Below are 20,037 nucleotides of genomic sequence, written 5' to 3' on the forward strand. Positions count from 1 at the left end.
GTGACAAAATTTCTTATTTCAAAGGGCATTGGACAAAATACTTTCTTGCCATTTGGATACCTCTTTGATCAATGGCGAGGAGGGGTTACAGAGAGGAGACAAAAAAAGAGAATTTCAACAGAGAGGGGGGAAATTTAAAGGTTGCTTTATAAACCCTTTTTTGTATAAATGAAGGAAGTTTTAAAAAAAAATCTGTTTCAATAGAAAAAAAACCACAACCATATCACATTTTAAATTGGTCGTCGTTTATTTTTCATTGGTGAGCTAAAAAATAAGTTTTGGGGGCAGCTATTGAATGTAATTTTTTATAATTACAGATATCCGGTCGGGTGAAGGATTTTTAAAAAATAGGTTAAAAAATTTTAAATTTGTGGTTTTTATACTTGTTTAATGTTTGATGCTACTATGCTGTGCCCAAAATTAGGGATAAATACGGAAACAACGGACATTTATGCAATTGGAATTTAAGATAAAGCTGACATGTTTCACTTTTAATTTCCTGATCTTTAAAATGTTGTGGATTGTATATAATAATACATGTGCAAAAAACTATAAACTGTTATTGCAGGTGTCGTTATCAGGGGATATCTCCGCCTGTTGCCAGATCAGAAAAGGATTTTGATCCTGGAGCAAAGTATCACATACCTGGGAACACACCATACATCAGGCAAGTACTCCTTATTCATCATTTATTGCGCCAAATGCAAACTTATAATCATAAATTCTTCTATTTCTGTTCCTTACATAGTTATTATGCGTACTACACTTAGTGCAATCCTTTTAACATGGTAAAACTATTTTGAAGATGACTTTGTTTAAAAAAAATAAAAACCATATTATACGTACAAGTACATGTAATATTTTATGAATACACATACTAGTTTCGTATTAATTCATCAGATTATAAGTAATCTCCGCGGCATATTTTATTGTGGAAAGTGTACATAAACTTTCCGTTCAGTGCTCTCAGGCCTCCTAGGGAGTATTGAGCCCGTAACGAGTAACAGAGCAGTGTATATATGTTTGCATGTCATTATGTCTTGTAGGTATTTTGTAAGTTTTGTCGCCCAGTTTCAATGGCATAAAGCACTATGTGAGCTAATTGGACAAACAGATCGACTTCACAGATGTGACATTTATAACAGCACTGTGGCTGGACAAAGACTACAGTATGTATAGTATATAGATAATTAATGTGACAAAATTCGAATATTCTTGTCAAAAAAATCTACACATGTATAGTTCATTTATTTAAGATTTGAAAATGTATACATATGTTATTAACCTCAAAACATTGTTGTCTTATTTATAGATTACAAACAAACGATCGATATCTATAAAAAAAATATGGATAATTTTAGCTTTCATTTTTAAATTAATCATAAAATAATTGATGCGTTTTTATAAAAAAGTTTTTGCCATTTATTATAGGAAATTTGGAATGGGTTCTTCCCGTTGGGGGAAAAGCAATAGACAATAACAGAAACACAAATGGTTACCCCCAGCAGACTCAGCGCGAAACCTTTTTGGGACTATTTTAAAACCTTTGCAGTAATTTTTTCCTTTTGTAACACATTTTAATTAAAAACTTATCTTTTTTTTTTTAAAAATTTTTCTGTTATGCTCCTTTTATTTGAAAATACTTTTTCCGGTTTGAATGGCCAAATGAAATTGATTGCTTTAAATTGTTTATTAAAATATTTTTTAAAAGGAAGGTTAGAAGAAAAAATACCAAAGCAGGAGAGAAAACTGGATGGGATAAAATAAACTGCCCAAAAGGTTCTTTCGTCGATATATCATCAGCAACGACCGTCTCGTCATCGGTTGCTGTTCTTACGAGCATTGTTATATATATTAGTATAATACTGTTCTGAACTGGCTGACACAAGACTACAATTACAAAGTTATTTCCGAAAAAAAGGAAAGTTTGTGGCTGAGTGATATGTGTTACAATTTTTTTAAAAGTCAAGAGATATTTTTTAATCAAATGTGTACAATATGATTAATTATATGCTTTAATTACATTAATTTAATTAGTTTTAATTTCAATAATCAATTTGATTTTTATATATATATATATATATACATGTATAAAATGTTACACGGACAGATGATATTTGTGTTTTTTAAACAAAGAGCAACTTGCTCTAATCTCACCAACTACCTAATCTATAAACAAATACTTCCTGGTTTGTAAGCACTTGGTGTCACACGCAAGTAAAGTTAGTATCAAATTATAGTCAAACAATCTTTACGTCCTTAGTCCTCGTTGTCTGATAATATCTTAGAAGAACTTGTAAACCAATGCCAAACGTTCTCTTGTTTAACGCCTCATTGACATTTAGTCGATCTATGTCAGCCATTTATTTGAATAAAGGGATAAGAAATGATCGTCAAGACTGAAAGAATTTAACAAACTGTTCAGTTTCATTATTTACAAACCAATGTAACGTTGCAAGGAACACAAAGTTTGCCGATGAACAGCTGGCTAGCCACCGAGAGTGGTTTATGCATTTATATGGGATACTTTCTTATATGTTAATTCACCACCTTGAGTTTTTGCTCATTATAAGTAGTATGACGTTCTACCAACGTCTTTACACCAAGTTTAGTTTTAGTTTTATTGCAATCGTTTTCCGCTTAAAAAAGAGAACTACATATTTAGATATGAATTGGTAAAATGTAAAATCGAGTGTCTTATACTCAAAATTGTGTGCTATGCATGTAAATGGTCGCTAACCAATACGGTGTTGAATCATTTTCATTTTTGCATTATATTTTTAGAAAGTGTTAAAAGAATTTTGGTGCAAAAAAGTATTTCACTCTCATGTCGTTTACATAGAAACCATAACAAGTAATGGTGAAAACATTGTATTTCCTTGATGGAGTTTCCTATGCTTTTTTCTTTACTTCATGCTTACAAAGATGTTAAAATATTTCCACGGATTCATGCGGAAACTATTAGCTTTATGTCTTTGTCTTAATATGATGTACATGTACATTGCTTTATATATCATTATAAATTGCTGTGATTGATTTCATCTGAGATAAATTGTCTTTATATAGAATATAGTGTTATTTTTATTCGTTCCAGCAGCAAGTTCTTTTTTTTTAATACTTCATCAAAAAGGACATTCAAATTTTTAACGTGTTTGCCATATCTAGATGAAGATAGACCTATCAGTGTCTGTATTTCTCCTCAGTCGTGCAGTAATGCATTATTGACTATTGCTTATACACACAGCTTTGAACAATACTGTTAGAAAATCCATAAGCATCCATAAACAGGATTAATAAAACCGACTCTGCAACATTTTCTTTTTTGCCGTTCTTGACGTTCTTTAGGGATTCTGTCTTTCTGTATTCTAAGACTAGAAATATTCCCTGCTTTTCATGGAATGGCACTTACGTTTTCCATTGAAAGTTCCATGATAACTGCAGTATGATCGCACCTGTGGATGATTTCACAATTACCATGTTCTACTAAAGTCGGTGCTAGGGGACGTGGATGATAACTAGCAAATACCAATTTTATTAGCATTTTACCTAATTATCACCAAATAAAACTGTGTGTTTTATTTAGATTGCTTACACAGTTTAAGAAATTAGAATTGTATGCTATTCTCTTCTTGTTTCAAGTTGATGGGATGTTTTATAGTGTAGGAAGACAAAAAAACACATTTGCAAACAATCTGTGTATTTTTGTATTACACTTTATTCAAACGAGCGTTTGCGTATGACACAAAATACTTAACAGGTACTGCCACATACACCGATGTTGGCATAATTACCGACTTTATTATTGTCGTACACATGTGTCAGTAAGTTATACAAGGGATTGTCAATCTGATAAAGATGGGTCCTTGATTGGTACTCGGACGTACAAAAATTGCTTCCGCTGCACCTGAAATTGACACAAAGATTTTATATAAACCTAAAGATTTGATCACAGGTAAAGGACGAAAAACAAATTATAATAATATTCCCGTGGTTTTTATACAAATAGATACACTATTATAGTTTGTCTTTTAACAATTATCAGGCACTAAGTTAACAAAAGCTCACACTGCGATGAAATAACATTGTCTAAAAGGGGCATTTACTTATTTCATATTGCAAATAAAAAATGTTCTAATATACTTATACTAATCGGGTGTTTCTAAGTATGTGGCTTTGGTCTTTCTTATCTAGTTTTCATGCATAATTATGTTAAGACACTAAGTCTATGCATAGAAAATTAAGTTTACTCTAAGATAGAGACTAATAAGGTTATCTTACAGATCCATGTGATTGCCGGTTCCCCTATATCGTTGGTGGTCGGCATTGAAATACACCGCTGACCCGACAGCAAAATATTCCTCAACGGTTGCCATGGGATAATAATCAGCCCACAAACGTGCCGACTTAGCATGGTTGTAAGCGGAATTTACCTGTTGATATATCAAAATATCAACATATATAGGTTATTAGCAAAAAAAACAACAAATAAGTTATTAAGTGAAATCATGTTTGCGTTAACTGCATCAAATCAAAAAGAACTCCTTTAGTTGATATACGGAATGCTGATGATGGTTTACGTTCCAAGAAACACCTAAGAACTGAGAGCTCACATAATCTTTAGATACATTTTAGTAGTACCTTCGTGCGAAAAGAATATAATGTGTCTTTTTGATATTTGTCTGTTACAAACTTTACAGTACATGTAGTTAGAATTATTACAAAAAGGAACTGATGCCCTGTTTTCTGATATTTAGAGTTGAAATAAGTGTATGTGTATTTTTGTTTATGATATTCACCAAAACGTTACTGAGTGCCACATAATTATAGAATAAATTACATGTATAATTTATAAGTATTTAATCCATGTTTAGAGATGTCTTTATTTTCACTCGGAAATAACGACGGTCAAAATGTTATGACATAATAAATGATAATAATGCCAGCTTACCTGACTTCTCTCCGCCGAGGATAATCCATAATTTTTTACAGTGTGAGAAAATTCATGGACAAGTATGTTGTTGGTGGAATGATAAGGATCAGCACTGTTGCATAAGATATTGTCAGAGAGTATAGCTGTCCTTCTACCCCCGGCACCGGCAAGTGTATAGTATTTTCTACCATCAAATGTACAAGAGTGTTGACAGTGACCAGCACAATTAGCTGCAATTAATAGGTGATTTGGTTATACAATGATAGCAATGTTCATTACTTGATAAAAATAAAAATCACACTTTGTTAGCTGTTTGTCTGCTTGAAGCGATAACTGCCAGAAAACCTGTCTTGTTATTTGATATCGAGATAATTAAGTTGATGACATTTTAGCAGACAATGAATTCCAAGCATGCAAAGGATAAGATAAACTTAAAGTGACATTATTCTCATTTTGTCACGTTAAGCTAAATTGAATATACGTGTATATTTAAAACGATTGACTGTTATCATGGCGATTAACCAACAGTTGATATTGAAAGGTGTTTAAGATAGCTCTGCCTAAAATATAAAAAGAATGTCAGGCTTCCAAAAATTTTATAGCAATGCATATTTTACAGAAATTCCTTTTCAACTGTTCACTCACTATATACTCTTGAATCGGTAAAGATGTCACTTTACCGTTTAGAAATTCTTAATAAAAGGCTGAAAATATATCAGTGTCAACATATGTGTAACCTAAAACATAGGGTCACGTCAGTGTGTTTGTGCTTCCGGGATCACGGTGATATCTATTTGTAATAATAGGTAACTGGTGATATTTGAATGTTGCTATATTGATACTCAATATATTCATTTGATATACATGTTTTAAGTTAATTTATGATGGATAAAAATGTCCAAGTATATGTACTTGACTGTGCATGATTTTGTTTAATAATATCTCAACAATAAAAAAACGGAAAACAAAAAACAAAGGATTCGATTTTAAGACTTCATTTAACTTACTTGTACCACAGTCAGCAGGGTTCCTTACATTAGCATACTCCGGGTAAATGGTGAGTGTCTCTGACTTGGAGAAAATTCCGATCTTCGCGCTTGATGCCAGTCTATTGAAAATATCGGATGGCATGCGTTGTGTCATTTTCTTGGCAGTACATGCAGCCTAAGAAGAGTAAAAACAACTTTACTTTTATTTTTGATGCCTGAAATAATGTACGGAGGGGCATCTGATGTCTTCCTTCGCCAGTATAGCTGGAAAGTCACCATACGACCTATAACCTAAATTGTGTTGGTGTGCCGTAAAACCAAACAAAATATTACCTATAAAGTGTTGGTGCGACGTACGTAAATTCTGACCCCCACCCCCCAAAAAACCCTTGAATTTCAGATATTTGAATATTGCGCATATGGGATATTTTTTCATCTCCAGATTGATCGATTGTAATATATAGTTATATACGAAAGTACTAGATGTAATAATCCCTTGCACTGAAATTAGATGGTGTAAATGTAAAACGTGTAAATGGTCCTATATAAAGTTCTTAAAATTATGAATAAATTATCGTAATGCTAAATGCATGAAGATTAATTTCGTCCTGTTAAAAGCTGGGGGTCAAGTTGCAAATTTGTATCTCTTGGAAGGGAAACATTTTACATAAGAAAACGTAAACAATAGGAACAAGTTGATACTAAGCAATTTTATTCACTTACTATGTTCAGTGCTGAATCTGGAACGGAGTAAGTTGCATCCACTCTAATTCGGTATCCGCCACCGTCTGATGTCGTGATGGCACCCTTATGATAAACGTATCTGGACTTGAGTGACAATCTACGCATGCGCGTCTCATTCAGTACTTTGACAATTACCGACCTTTATGTAGGATACAAAAACGAGTAGTAACGGATCGTTCTGCATGAAAAGCAGCAGAGAAATATGTCTGGTCAAAAATAAAAAAATATTATCACCAACAGCAAAACTCGGGTACAACTACTATGGCAACAGTTACATATAAGAAAAGAAGAAAGATTTGTGTATACTAAATGTTCAACGTATACATGGAGTCTGTATTTGTGTTGAGTCCATGCATTTTTTGCTTTGTTTTGTTGTTGTTGTTTTTTCTTCTTCTTTTTTTTTCAAAGTTCCTTATATACGTCTCATTGAACTCTTATTTGTCAAGACATGTTGATATAATTCTATATCTTGACATCTTCATAATCGTAACAATAAAAAATCAATTTTAGGAAAAGATGGTAATATAGAATCATTTTCCCTGAGATTATGAGATTAACTCATTTGCCTCATTTGCCTACCTTTATAGTGACATGGTATGAAGCATAACAAAATAGCAACTTCTTTACAGTAGCAATTTCTTTACAATATCAATTCTGTACTGTAGCAATTTCTTTAATTACACAAGTTATTGCTTACAATATACAACGGATCAATATTGATGTGAATGCAGAAATGTACCAATACATAAATAATGTCTGCTCGAATATATGAGCCACGTCATGACAAATCCAACATAATGGGTTTGCGACCAGCATATGGATGCAGACCAGCCTGCGCATCCGCGCAGTCTGATTAGGATCCATGCTGTTCGCTTACAGACCCTATAACAAGTAAAGAATCTGCTAGCGAACAGCATGGATCCTGATCAGACTGCGCGGATGCGCAGGCTGGTCTGGATCCATGCTGGTCGCAAACGCATTACGTTGGTTTTGTCATGACGCGGCTCATATTCTTTATTAAATCATATCAGCAAAGGACCCAATCAATCATACATGCTGAGTGTACATGTAACATTATATTACCCATTGGTCACTTCCTCGGGCCATTCGTCATCGAAGTCTGGAACGGGTGGTGGTATACACAGGCAACCTTCATAATAATTATGGAGATAATTTATTATTATTAATTTACATAAATACTTTTTAAATTATCCAATAATATGTCTATAAAGAGATTGAATATTATGGCACATACCTTGTTATGATAATGCTACAGCTCTGGTGTTACAGCCCTAGCAGAAGCATAATTACATAACAGCTTTTAATATGAGATAGAAAGTAAGTATGACGTTACACTAATATAAACCTTTTAAATCAAATAACGTATGTAACTATGTGTACCAAAAACTGAATTTCCTCGAATAAAACTGCTCAAATTGTGTCTGTGCTATAATCATGAGAATACTATATAATAAATTAAACCTACCTTTCAATAGAACAAGGACAAGGGACAAAACACAAAACGCTTTGCCTTCCATGATTCTTCCAGAGCAAACGAATGGAATGGATCTGACAATAGTCGTAAAACATGTAGTTTTATATGTGAAAAAGTCATACCTTATCTTAATACATGTACATATGTGCTATTAAAGTTAATTATCTGACTCTTGAAAACAGGTCAAATTCACAACCATTGTATATAACGGTTACACAGAAGTTCGACTTCAGTTTTGTTCCAAAAAAATATAGAAAAAATGTTCAGAATTTTACTGCATAAGTTATTATACTGACTTCTACAAACGTAGAAGTAATGTGTACCTAACGTCATTTTTAAAGCACGTTTAATGTCAAATATATGATTGATTTACTGCCATTGCGTGCTACTTTTGAGTCTAGTTGTCACTATGAAATATCCCAAAAATCTAATTCATTTTAAGCGGTGTTAGTGTTTCTTTCAATCGCACTTCGACATTGTAAGTTATACACAGTGATACATGCACTAGCTACGATGAGCTACATTTTGAACGAATATACAACATACGGCAAAAAGTATGCCATGGTTTTGCACTATTTTATCAAGTTAAGAGGTCATAATAGTTTCCATCGGCTTATCCTTGTATGACATAATATTTAAATACCAACTTTACAAGTATGTTCAGTGCTAATATTTAGGTCACTATACTGATTCACGGTTTTGCGCTGTTTACCTTGTAAAATGTGATTTAAAGACTTAAGTCATCTCGAGGTCTGGGAGACATGGCCGAATGGATATGGCCTTCGACTTTAAAATAATTTTCCCTCGCCGCTGTGGGTTTGAATCCCGCCTGGGACTTTTTATTCTTATATTACAGGAAACTTATCCAGCTAGCTTACTGAACATCGGTGGTTCTACTCAGGTGCCCGTTCATACCCGAGGTCTTCCTCAACCAGTAAAGTTGGAAAATTGCCATAATTATATGATCTTAGGTATTGTTATATTGTTTTAGATCGACGTAAGAGCCAACCTAAAAAGAAAAAAGCATTACGCTGTCTATACCATATGGCTTGACAGATAATAAATGCATTATACATGCACGGTCCAGGAAGTGGTTTCCTGTAACTTTAACATTATCATTATTCTGATTTGGTTTTCTGTCCTACGTTCGCAGGTTATAAAAAGTCACGTGGTTCTAAAGGCGATTTAGTCCGTATCATGCATTTTATCTGGTGTGTAATGCATCTTGTTGAATCAGCAGATGCTTTTGTTGACGGTAGTGCTGGTGTTTTTCTCCAGTAATATCCATTTATTTGGATAAATATGGCAAAGATATAACGTTTTACATGTTTTGTTCACAATTTCTTGTGGTACAATATGCACGATACATACATGTATCTTGTTTATTTCTAAAAAGGACAAAGATATACCTTTATTTTAGCATGATTAGAAAACACTATGAAACATGATGCAGACTAAAATTTGTTTACTTAATATATTATTAATCATTTGTTTTTATTATACAAGAATAATATGTACATTTGTATTCATTGTTATTTATTTTTATCATTTTATCTTATTTGCGCGCGTGTGGGGGAGGAAGAGGGTGCCCAGGAGTACATTAAAAAGTTTGTAATAAACAGGAGGAAGGTTTTATGGCTTGACAGCTTATTTCTTGGTACTGTGCTCGGCCACAGTTGTTTTAATAGTGCGCGGAGTAGGGTCTCTTGTAACATATAAAATGACACCAGATAGCAAGCAATCTTTTGTTAATGACATTTTATCACCTGTAATACACTTATGTTGCACTTACTACACCGAAGGAAGCGCCTTGTTCTACACACAAAAAGTTGAACCGGTTGCCAAACCTACAAATTAAAGATAAAGTAATTGGATACAAAGTGCAGGTGTTTTAATTTCATTACGTCTGACCTCAATAAAAATTAAGAACGCCAATCGCACAGCGTGTATATACACTACTGACGGCTAAAACTTCCGCGTGCAAGTCAGTGAAATGCGAAAATAATACAGATCAAACATTGAGGAATTGTTACTTTAAAACTAGGTGCTACATAAAAGGGATGCTTTCTGGACAAAACCTTTACCGGTATTTTCCGAAATAAAACGATTTCTCATCCCGATTCCTAAAAAAAATGACACAATTGTTGACTTCGAACACCGATTTAAGCTTTATATATAATATAGGAGCAAATCCTATTGATGCTTTGAAGAATGTCAGCTGTGCTCAAGACAATTAAACAATCGTGGTTAAGGAAAAATGACAAAGAAATCGCCATTGGTGTTATTCGTAACTTGACGGCTGCTTGCTACCTCATATAACGATTGCTTGCTATCTAGCTCATCGTTCGGTTGTTTGCTACCTCATTGTAATGTCGTTTGCTATCTCATTGTACGGTTGTTTGATATCTCATTGTACGGTTGTTTGCTATCTCATTGTATGGTTGTTTGCTATCTCATTGTACGGTGTCTTGTTGCTACCTCATTGTACGGTTGTTTGCCATCTCATTCATTATTGTACGGTTGTTTGCTACCTCATTGTACGGTTGTTTGCTATCTCATTGTACGGTGTCTTGCTATCTCATTGTACGGTTGTTTGCCATCTCATTAATTATTGTACGGTTGTTTGCTACCTCATTGTACGGTTGTTTGCTATCTCATTGTACGGCTGTTTGCTACCTCATTGTACGGCTGTTTGCTCATTGTATGTTTGCCTTAGGAAATAAAAATAAACATTGTACAGTTGCTTTGGAGCTTAAGTGGGTGATGACTTAATATCATTTAGGAATCATGTGAACATTGTGATTTTTTATACAAACATCATTGTTAATTTCATTAAGATGTGCGTACGGGAAAACACACAACAATATCTCCAAGGTATTTTTTGACACTAAAACATCAAAGACACACAGTAACTTCATTCCGTACATCCATTCGTTTGTTTGTTCCTTCCTTAGTTTGTTCATTTGTTCGTTTATTTGTTCATTTATTTATTTAGATAGACAGACAGTAAATTCGTATTTATTTATTTATTAATTGAGTAACTGGTTGCTTGATTGGTTGATCTAAAGTCTAATCAATGTACACACAATAACAATGACTTACAATTGTATAAATATGCTATAAAATTACAGCATTCCTAGTCCAAATAGATGACTTAATTGATTAGGCTACATATATAACATTAGCCTTCATTCATACATTATTTTATCAGCCTGACAACAATTTAAATATGATGTATACACCTTCTTCAACAATGGAATTCATTATTACAACAGAAGGGCCAAATATTTGAAAACAATGAATATCAAATAAGAACCTATATATATGTATGTAATAAAATTGAATTAAATCAAGTTACATCAATTTAAGCATTTCAGACTAACATAGTAACAAAGTCAAAATATTAAAATGATACTTGTAAAAGTAAACGTCATACAGTATACATGCAGTGTAAATGCAAGAAAATCAAATCCCTACTTTATACACTACTGCTATTGTTGAATTTACACAAATAATTGCTAAATGTTGCTAAAACTGCTTTTTTACTAATTCAGAGCAGGGTCTTTTTAAAATTAATTGAAAGACCCTGTTTAGAGGCAAAATAATTTTAACGTCTTTTCCGAATTTGTTGCTACGATTTGAACAAGGCTTATGAAAAAAATATGACACGTTTTACAAAATAAAAACTATTTCAAAAGATCTTTAAGTACATGTATGCTTGAAAAATACCTTTAATCGGGGAACTATTTGGTTCGGGTAAGCTAACAGCGTTTAATCTATCTAAGTGTCCGGAAATAGTACGGAGCATAATGGCATATAGATCGTATAACTTCATTTGGAATATCATGGCCGTTTTCCTTGTATGGTCGTAGTGGAAACAAGAAAATGGAAAACAAAGTTTGACAGTTCGAGGCATACGTAAAGGCTAATATTTCCACAAGGAATTCATAGGTAACGAAGAAACTAAAACCTAGATGCTTCAGAAATTAATGAAATATCTGACTTACGGGTTAATGATACCAAATCCACTTGTTTTCTAACCCTAGCTTCCAAAACTTTATAAGCCGCTATTCGGCCCGCCGCTATTTAACATTTTTGTTTTTCATCTGATGCGGCATGTCATAGTATATAAACGGGTACGCTGAAGACCTTAAGCTACCTAGCTAGCTGTGTTCAGCGGACAGGTGTTCAATTTTCATATTATTGCTAGGCATGCTCTCTGTAGCTACTGCTATTCCCGTATCAAACGTCAACCAGAACTGCAACATATCCCTGTTTCTCGTATTCTCGGGGTTTCTCGTATTCTCGTGGAATAATTAAAACGGATGGAAGCGACGCTCGCGACTTCCGTCGATATCCGAAAACATGTCTATTTAGCAGAGCATTTTCATCTCCATTAAAAAAATTAAAGAAATGCGACAAAAACAGATAAAAACCCAAAATAACTGTGGAAATAATCGTAAAATCCAGAGAATAAACATTAAATTTATTAATTTTCCCCCAAAAATCATCAATTTTTCTAGTTTTTTCCATGTTGCAGAAACCTGTAGCGGGTCTCTGACGCAAGACGCTTCAAATGACGGTCTCACGTCACTACTATTTATACAATACAGCTCAAAATATTTGTTCCACGAATAGCATGTCGAAATTTTTTTGAAACCTTACAAAGGAATGGTGTATTTTGGTGCATATTTAATGAGAGTTAAGTCAAGCAAAAGGTGTTCAGTATTAACATATTTTATTGTCTTTTCAAATAACTTTAACAGAAAAATATATATCGCACAAAAATTTAAAACAATAATATTATATCAATTAATTATGACTGCCTAGAGCTGGCTACGCCTTGGTTTCTCCTTGTGCCAAATTTTCACCATGGAGTTGATATCACCTTTTCTATTGGTGGTCCTAACATCCCAACAGGAAGGAGGGGGTTGAGAAATGGTGGGCTCAAAGATGCCCTGTGTGTTGTTTTTACCCTCTTGAGGGTGGAAAATCCACGCTCACAGTCTGTAAAAAAAATCTTTCATGAATCAAAATAAAAACAAAAAAAAGAGTAATGTTGTTTACATTGCAAAAAGTTAGTAATTGTTTTATTTTTGTTTTGTTTAATATTTGAAATTTTGTGACTGAATAGTTTGTATGATTTGATTTATATTTGTAGTTATTATTATTCTCACCTGATGTTGATGTTGGGATCAACAGCCCCACAGCAGCAAGTTTGAAGAGGTTGGTGTGGCTGACGTTCAAATTTGTGGTAACCCACTCCATGGCCTTGTCTGCTGCAAGCCCACTGTCAGCAATGGATTCCCTAACTTGGCACCACTCATGAAGGGTCTTGTCAACCACAAGTCCAATGTGCTCAGCCAGCATCTTTAATACAATTTTTATCTTGTAAATGAAGTTACAAACTACTCCCTTTAATTATTAACAATGTTTTCCATAAATGGATTGAACACCTAAAATAATACAATGTCATGTTTAAAAATATATTGTTAAATTACACCTTGTTCATTTCAGCTTAGGAAACTTGATAACAACATATTGGGAAACTTCTGCATTCTCTATGTAAATAAAATTTTAGATTAAGCAAAATTTAATTTACCTTCTCTCTAAAGTTGACAGTCTCTTGTTCAGCAGGAGGCTTGATGTTGAACCCTTTGGCCTGAAGGTCCTCTACCCTCTGCACTGCACTCTGGTAGGCCTCCCCTGGCATGGTCTGCAGATACCGCAGAACGGACAATGTACCAGTCACAAGTGATTTTACAGTAGTGTAAATAGCATCCCCGGCCTGTAGATATCAAACAAACGGACAATTTATAACTGTTTTCAGCTTTTTAAATGTTTACTTTGTGAAAAAGACAAGTTTACATGAACTAAATCTATTAAAGAAGGCATTAAACTACAGCAAACATTCAAGAATAAATGTTTAAAAAAATTAGTTTTGCAAGTGCAACATTTTTTATGCAGATATGCCACAAAAAAAATAGTAGAAAGAGAAAGTAAAATATTAAACACATAGTACTGTGTTAAATGAAAGTTAAATGAAATTTTAACTAACTATTTGAACAAAACAAAATTCATTATGTACCTCCATCAACCTCTTTAACCCAAGGAAATTCCGATTTCCACTTTAAATCAAAACCAGTGCATCTCTCTTTTCTCATTTTTTAGAAGGGGGACTTGTACATCCCATAATTAAAGTGTCTCTACACTCGGTTTGATTTTCACTCGTCTTACTAAAAAAATTTGTAATGCTAATCGATCCTGATGCAGGCCTTTTCTTAGCGCCAGCCATTTTTAGCTCACCTGTCACAAAGTGACAGGGTGAGCTTTTGTGATCGCTTTTCGTCCGTCCGTCCCTCCATCGTCCGTCCGTCCGTAAACTTTTACTTTAAATGACATCTCCTCATAAACTACTAAGCCAATTTCATCCAAACTTCACAGGAATGTTCCTTTGGTGGTCACCTTTAAAAATTGTTCAAAGAATTTAATTCCATGCAGAACTCTGGTTGCCATGGCAACCGAAAGAAAAAACTTTAAATATCTTCTTTTAAAAAACCATAAGAGCTAGAGCTTAGATATTTGGCATGAAACATCTCCTAGTGAGTGTCTACCAAGTTTGTTCAAATAAAAGCCCTGGGGTCAAAATTGGCCCCGCCCCAGGGGGTCATTGATTTTCCCTATATGCATATAGTAAAAACTTAAAAAATCTTCTTTTAAAGAACCCAAAGAGCTATAGCTAAGATATTTAGCATGAAACATCTTCTAATGAGTGTCTACCAAGTTTGTTCAAATAAAAACCCTGGGGTCAAAATTGGGCCGGCCCCAGGGGGTCATTGATTTTCCCTATATGCATATAGTAAAAACATAAAAAATCTTCTTTTAAAGAACTCAAAGAGCTAAAGCTAAGATATTTAGCATGAAACATGTTCTAATGGGTGTCTACCAAGTATGTTCAAATAAAAGCCCTCGGGTCAAAATTGGCCCCGCCCTGGGGGTCATTGATTTTCCTAAAATGTGTATAGCAAAAACTTAAAAATCTTCTTTGAAAAAACCCAAACAGCTAGAGTTTAAATATTAAGCATGAAACATCTTCTAATAAGTGTCTACAAAGTTTGTTCAAATAAAAGCCCTGGGGTCAAAACTGACCCCGCCCCAGGGGTGTCATTTATTAACTATATGTGTATAGTAAAAACTTAAAATATCTTCTTTTAAAAAACCGTAAGAGCTAGAGCTTAGATATTTGGCATGAAACATCTTCTAGTGAGTGTCTACCAAGTTTGTTCAAATAAAAACCCTGGGGTCAAAATTGGCCCGGCCCCAGGGGGTCATTGATTTTCCCTATATGCATATTGTAAAAACATGAAAAATCTTCTTTTAAAGAACTCAAAGAGCTAGAGCTAAGATATTTTGCATGAAACATGTTCTAATGGGTGTCTACCAAGTATGTTCAAATAAAAGCCCTCAGAGTCAAAATTGGCCCTGCCCTGGGGGGTCATTGATTTTCCTACAATGTGTATAGCAAAAACTTAAAAATCTTCTTTGAAAAAACCCAAACAGCTAGAGTTTAAATATTAAGCATGAAACATCTTCTAATAAGTGTCTTCAAAGTTTGTTCAAATAAAAGCCCTGGTGTGAAAACTGGCCCCGCCCCAGGGGTGTCATTTATTAACTATATGTGTATAGTAAAAACTTACAAAATCTTCTTTTAAAAAACCCAATGAGCTAGAGCTTAGATATTTGGCATGAGACATCTTCTAGTGAGTGTCTACCAAGTTTGTTCAAATAAAAGCCCTGGGGTCAAAATTGGCCCCGCCCCGTGTAGTCATTGATTTCCCTATATGCATATAGTAAAAACTTTAAAAATCTTCTTTTAAAGAACCCATAGAGCTAGAGCTAAGATATTTAGCATGAAACATCTTCTAATGAGTGTCTACCAAGTTTGTTCAAATAAAAGCCCCGGGGTCAAAATTGGCCCCGCCCCAGGGGATCATTGATTTTCCTTATATGCATATAGTAAAAATTTAAAAAATCTTCTTTAAAGAACTCAAAGAGCTAGAGCTAAGATATTTAGCATGAAACATGTTCTAATGGGTGTCTACCAAGTATGTTCAAATAAGAGCCCTGGTGTCAAAATTGGCCCGCCCCTGGGGGTCATTGATTTTCCTTAATGTGTATAGCAAAAACTTAAAAATCTTCTTTGAAAAAACCCAAATAGCTAGAGTTTAGATATTAAGCATGAAACATCTTCTAGTAAGTGTCTATAAAGTTTGTTCAAATAAAAGCCCTGGGGTCAAAACTGGCCCCGGCCCACGGGTGTCATTAATTAACTATATGTGTATAATAAAAACTTAAAAAACCTTCTTTTAAGAAACCCAATGAGCTAGAGCTTAGATGTTTAGCATGAAACATCTTATGGGTGTCTACCAAGTTTGTTTAAATAAAAGCCCTTGGGTTAAAATCGGCCCTGCCAGGGGGGGGGTGCTATATACAGGTGAGCGACTTCAGGGCCATCATGGCCCTCTTGTTTCAAAAGTTATTATAAGTTACTAAAACAGACTCTTTAAAAACTTTTTGAGAATGAAGTTGTCCTCAAGTACTCAAATTTATATATTTATTGAAACAACAAAACAATCTTACCTAAATCACATCGCATTTAGCACCTCCCATGAACCAATAAAACACACGCTTATTGCAACATAAATTATCCATAATCCGTAATCACCGTTGATCTGATAATTGATTTCAATCAAAAGCAATTAATTGCTAAGTTCTTCGAAAACAGATTGCTCTTTAATTACATCAACAAATACTGTGCATTATAAGCGGTCATATGTTTATAGACACATCCTGTCATAACACGAGATCGATGACACAATACGACAATGTAGCACGAGCTATTACGTTGATAAGAAATTTCTCCTGTAGTCAAAATGCAAGAGCCCCGGCGCTAAGATCAACATGCAAGCCAAAATCCAAGCGCCCCGGTGATCCGTAAACGGAAAAACAAGCGCCCCGGTGCCGGGGCGCTAAATTGGCCTGGGGAAGGCCCTGGATAGTATAAAAAAAGATATGAACTCCAATTAAAAACCAATAATGAAATATTGTTTGTCCTAAACACATTTCATTTTTGACAACTGCAATGGAAAACAGTAGTATTCATTGTTTAATGCTCATCATATAACTAATAAGTAACTAAAAAATAAACGTAAACTTAACATATATTAGAGAGATTATGTAAATAACAACACTAAATTGAGTTCAAACAATTTTTGGAACAATCAAAATCATTTGGTACCAAAGAGGCGTCAATATGATCCTAAAAGTTTGATATCAGTTTAAAACACAATAAAATTACAGATTTAGGCCATTTAACACTTAATTAGGTGTGGCACTAATGATTTGAACTGGTATGTAGAATAAAATCATCACATAGCGACCAGCCTTAACAACCAATCAAATTCCACGAGAATACGAGAAAGCACAGTCCTGCTTCACTCAGAGGGTGAAGGTCAGTATATACAAGCAGAAATATCTTTTGTTTTGCTTACAGTTACGATCTTTTTTCTTTGTATTTTGTTAATAATGTATTTCTCTGTGTATCGGGCTAAAAATACTGTAACAAAATGTTTTATAAATATTATGCAACCAAGTTTAGTCCTTAACCCCTTGAGAATACGAGAAAACAGGATACTTATAAATGTCATGTGCACTTCGATCAATTTGCGTTATATGAATGAAAGCTCTACACATTGACTAGTTAATTCAATCTTTTTTGCACACTTCAGAGTTTTTAAACAAAAAATGGTTTATATCAAAGTTAATCAGCTCAGTTAAAGCTACGTTAAGTAAATATGTAAAAATATTTTTGCCGTCGGCCTAAAAACCAAGTATTCTACAGTTTCATTAACCTTTTTAACAGAATCGTTGTAAATCTCATCAAATATTGTTCATCAATAAGGATTTTAAATGGAAAACCCCACGGTCACTGTGTTATCGTTGCTATCCGGAACACAGCAAATATAAGATTTTCTTGTGCAAACACACTTTAACCGTTTAAGCTTCATGGTGCACTAGGCCTGGGGTTCAGAAAAAATAATCATCTCATAAAAAAGATTAAATTTGTATAAAAAATATGCGTTACAATGCGGAAATATACCGTTAAATTAGGACTGCTACTTATAGGCATGTTTGTTGATTTAATATTGATGTTCGGATGATCAGAAGGCGGAGTTTCTTATGCAAACAGAAATTGTATTCCGAATTCGCCACAATAAGGTTGCACATTTGTTTGCCGATAAAACTCCTTTTGGTTGTCTGGACACCAAAATAAGATCTGAATTCAATATGAAACCCAATTTATTAATGAAATGTCGTTATTTCTGTTTTTATGAAATTTATGAAATGTAACTTTAAACTTAGTAAAATTCACTGCCATGGATGTCCTCCTATCATGTGACTTGCAAGACTTAAGGGATTGAAACATATGCATGATCTTTGGTAGTCCAATTTATGAGACGTTACAGGCTTGTTATAGTTTATGTCGGTCAAGCCTGATGTCTAATAGTTATTGCTCATAAACGCATAGGATCATAAATAAAAAAAATTCAAAACATGTCTTTTGTCTTGCCTTTCAAGCTTTATTCAAAAGCTTATCTTCTTTCCTTTCAATTTCATGCTCAATCATAAACAAAAACTCTCAATTTCAAACAATGTAATTATCAATCTAAAATAAAATATAAACATCAATCTGTTTTTGTTTATCGGCCATATTGGTTAAGTAAGGCGCTTTAAATATTGATTCGTAATTTTTGAACAGAAAAATATATTCAAACACGCTGACGGTGCATGGGCAATTATTTAGTTAAATAGTATTCCGTTAGAATCTTCTGACTCTTAAACACTTGCATTTGAATTAATTAGCCAATCAGATTTCGCACACTGTATAGCGGCCATTTGTTTATCGCCTGTATAAGGATTTTAATTACATGAGAGGATAATAAATCATGATTTTTCAGATGTGACAGTGTAATTATTTTGTCAAAAGGTATTTATTCATAAGTAAGTCAAAATTAATGTAAATACACACTGTCTTTGAAATTGTTTTTCATTTCATTAAAGAATAATATATAATCAGTTCAATAAAAACAAACGCTTTTCTTAAGCTTTCGACGTTTAGTCTTCTTCAGAAAAAGATGACGTTTATAAAATAACAAATGACAAATGACGCAACGTCCGTTTAACTTTTTTTTTATTTATTTTTTTATTTTTTTTTTTTTTTTATTAAAGAGTAATATATTTCTTTCATAAACCTGTTGAAGATTGGTCCCAATTCACTGATAATATGCCACAGTCATGATTATAATAATCATAATGAGCTGTAACAGTATGGTAAAGAGTTACGACTGTTAATGTGGGTAATAGGAATTAAATTTTTACAATCTGTTATAGGTGCTTATCCTCGACATGTCTGAGATTTGTTTTTGCATGTTGCCTTTGATTAAACAGTTCCATTACAGTGTGTTGTTGACTCACAGATGATTTTACTCAAGGAAATGAGTATGGTGTACTTAAGGCACTTGGAAGTTGGCACTGATAATTTTGTCATGCTGATTCAAGCGTCTGACTTCTTTAGTTTGTAATTCCGCCACCACATTCGGTTGGAACACCACATCAATCTCAAAACTTAAAGGGACTCTTGTTGCCTTTTAGTATCATTGATTTTTCCGATACCCAATGTTGATTAACATGTAACATAACCTGAAGTGTCTATCCTAGATATCCGGGGGTGGGGGTATTTTTATCGAAAAGTGAGAATTTATTACATTTGTTGATCTTTAATTTCCTTCCTTCTCGATGTAAAATTTCCCTATGTCATA

At 33.7% G+C, this 20,037-nt stretch overlaps 3 protein-coding genes across 4 annotated transcripts in view; 1 reads left to right on the forward strand and 2 right to left on the reverse strand.

Moving 5' to 3' along the window:
- Positions 1–3,697: 3,697 nt before the first annotated feature.
- LOC132741944 (uncharacterized) lies at positions 3,698–8,285 on the reverse strand. The gene is made up of 7 exons (XM_060730218.1): positions 8,150–8,285; positions 7,747–7,813; positions 6,643–6,802; positions 5,938–6,094; positions 4,949–5,160; positions 4,279–4,430; positions 3,698–3,904 (listed from the first exon to the last, which is right to left on the reverse strand). Exons 1-7 carry the CDS (start codon positions 8,199–8,201, stop codon positions 3,751–3,753), a joined length of 954 nt encoding a protein of 317 aa, XP_060586201.1. The 5' UTR covers positions 8,202–8,285; the 3' UTR covers positions 3,698–3,750.
- Positions 8,286–11,961: 3,676 nt separating this feature from the next.
- Positions 11,962–20,037, forward strand: part of LOC132741946 (zinc finger C2HC domain-containing protein 1A-like) — a 32,170-nt gene continuing 24,094 nt past the window's right edge. Inside the window, exon 1 of one of the 2 annotated variants that reach the window (XM_060730221.1) lies at positions 11,962–12,109. The gene's annotated coding sequence lies outside the window, so the exon portion shown is untranslated. The remainder of the gene's footprint in view (positions 12,110–20,037) is intronic. The other variant, XM_060730220.1, reaches the window with a different exon arrangement.
- Positions 12,809–14,389, reverse strand: LOC132741945 (uncharacterized). The gene is made up of 3 exons (XM_060730219.1): positions 13,761–14,389; positions 13,336–13,528; positions 12,809–13,165 (listed from the first exon to the last, which is right to left on the reverse strand). Exons 1-3 carry the CDS (start codon positions 13,869–13,871, stop codon positions 13,026–13,028), a joined length of 444 nt encoding a protein of 147 aa, XP_060586202.1. The 5' UTR covers positions 13,872–14,389; the 3' UTR covers positions 12,809–13,025.

Source organism: Ruditapes philippinarum, unplaced genomic scaffold, assembly GCF_026571515.1.
Source record: "Ruditapes philippinarum isolate M1 unplaced genomic scaffold, ASM2657151v2 ctg6664_1_1_1_1, whole genome shotgun sequence".
Classification (NCBI taxonomy): Eukaryota; Metazoa; Mollusca; class Bivalvia; order Venerida; family Veneridae; genus Ruditapes; species Ruditapes philippinarum.

Coding starts and splice junctions, on each gene's coding strand:
- LOC132741944 (XM_060730218.1), bottom strand. CDS start 8,201: ATGGAAGGCAAAGCGTTTTGTGTTTTGTCCCTTGTCCTTGTTCTATTG. Junction 6,095..6,642: donor CAGATTCAGCACTGAACATA/GTAAGTGAATAA, acceptor TACTCTTCTTAG/GCTGCATGTACTGCCAAGAA. Junction 3,905..4,278: donor ACCGGCAATCACATGGATCT/GTAAGATAACCT, acceptor TGTCAATTTCAG/GTGCAGCGGAAGCAATTTTT.
- LOC132741945 (XM_060730219.1), bottom strand. CDS start 13,871: ATGCCAGGGGAGGCCTACCAGAGTGCAGTGCAGAGGGTAGAGGACCTT. Junction 13,529..13,760: donor CTGTCAACTTTAGAGAGAAG/GTAAATTAAATT, acceptor ATTGTATTAAAG/ATGCTGGCTGAGCACATTGG. Junction 13,166..13,335: donor GATCCCAACATCAACATCAG/GTGAGAATAATA, acceptor TTTTTTTTACAG/ACTGTGAGCGTGGATTTTCC.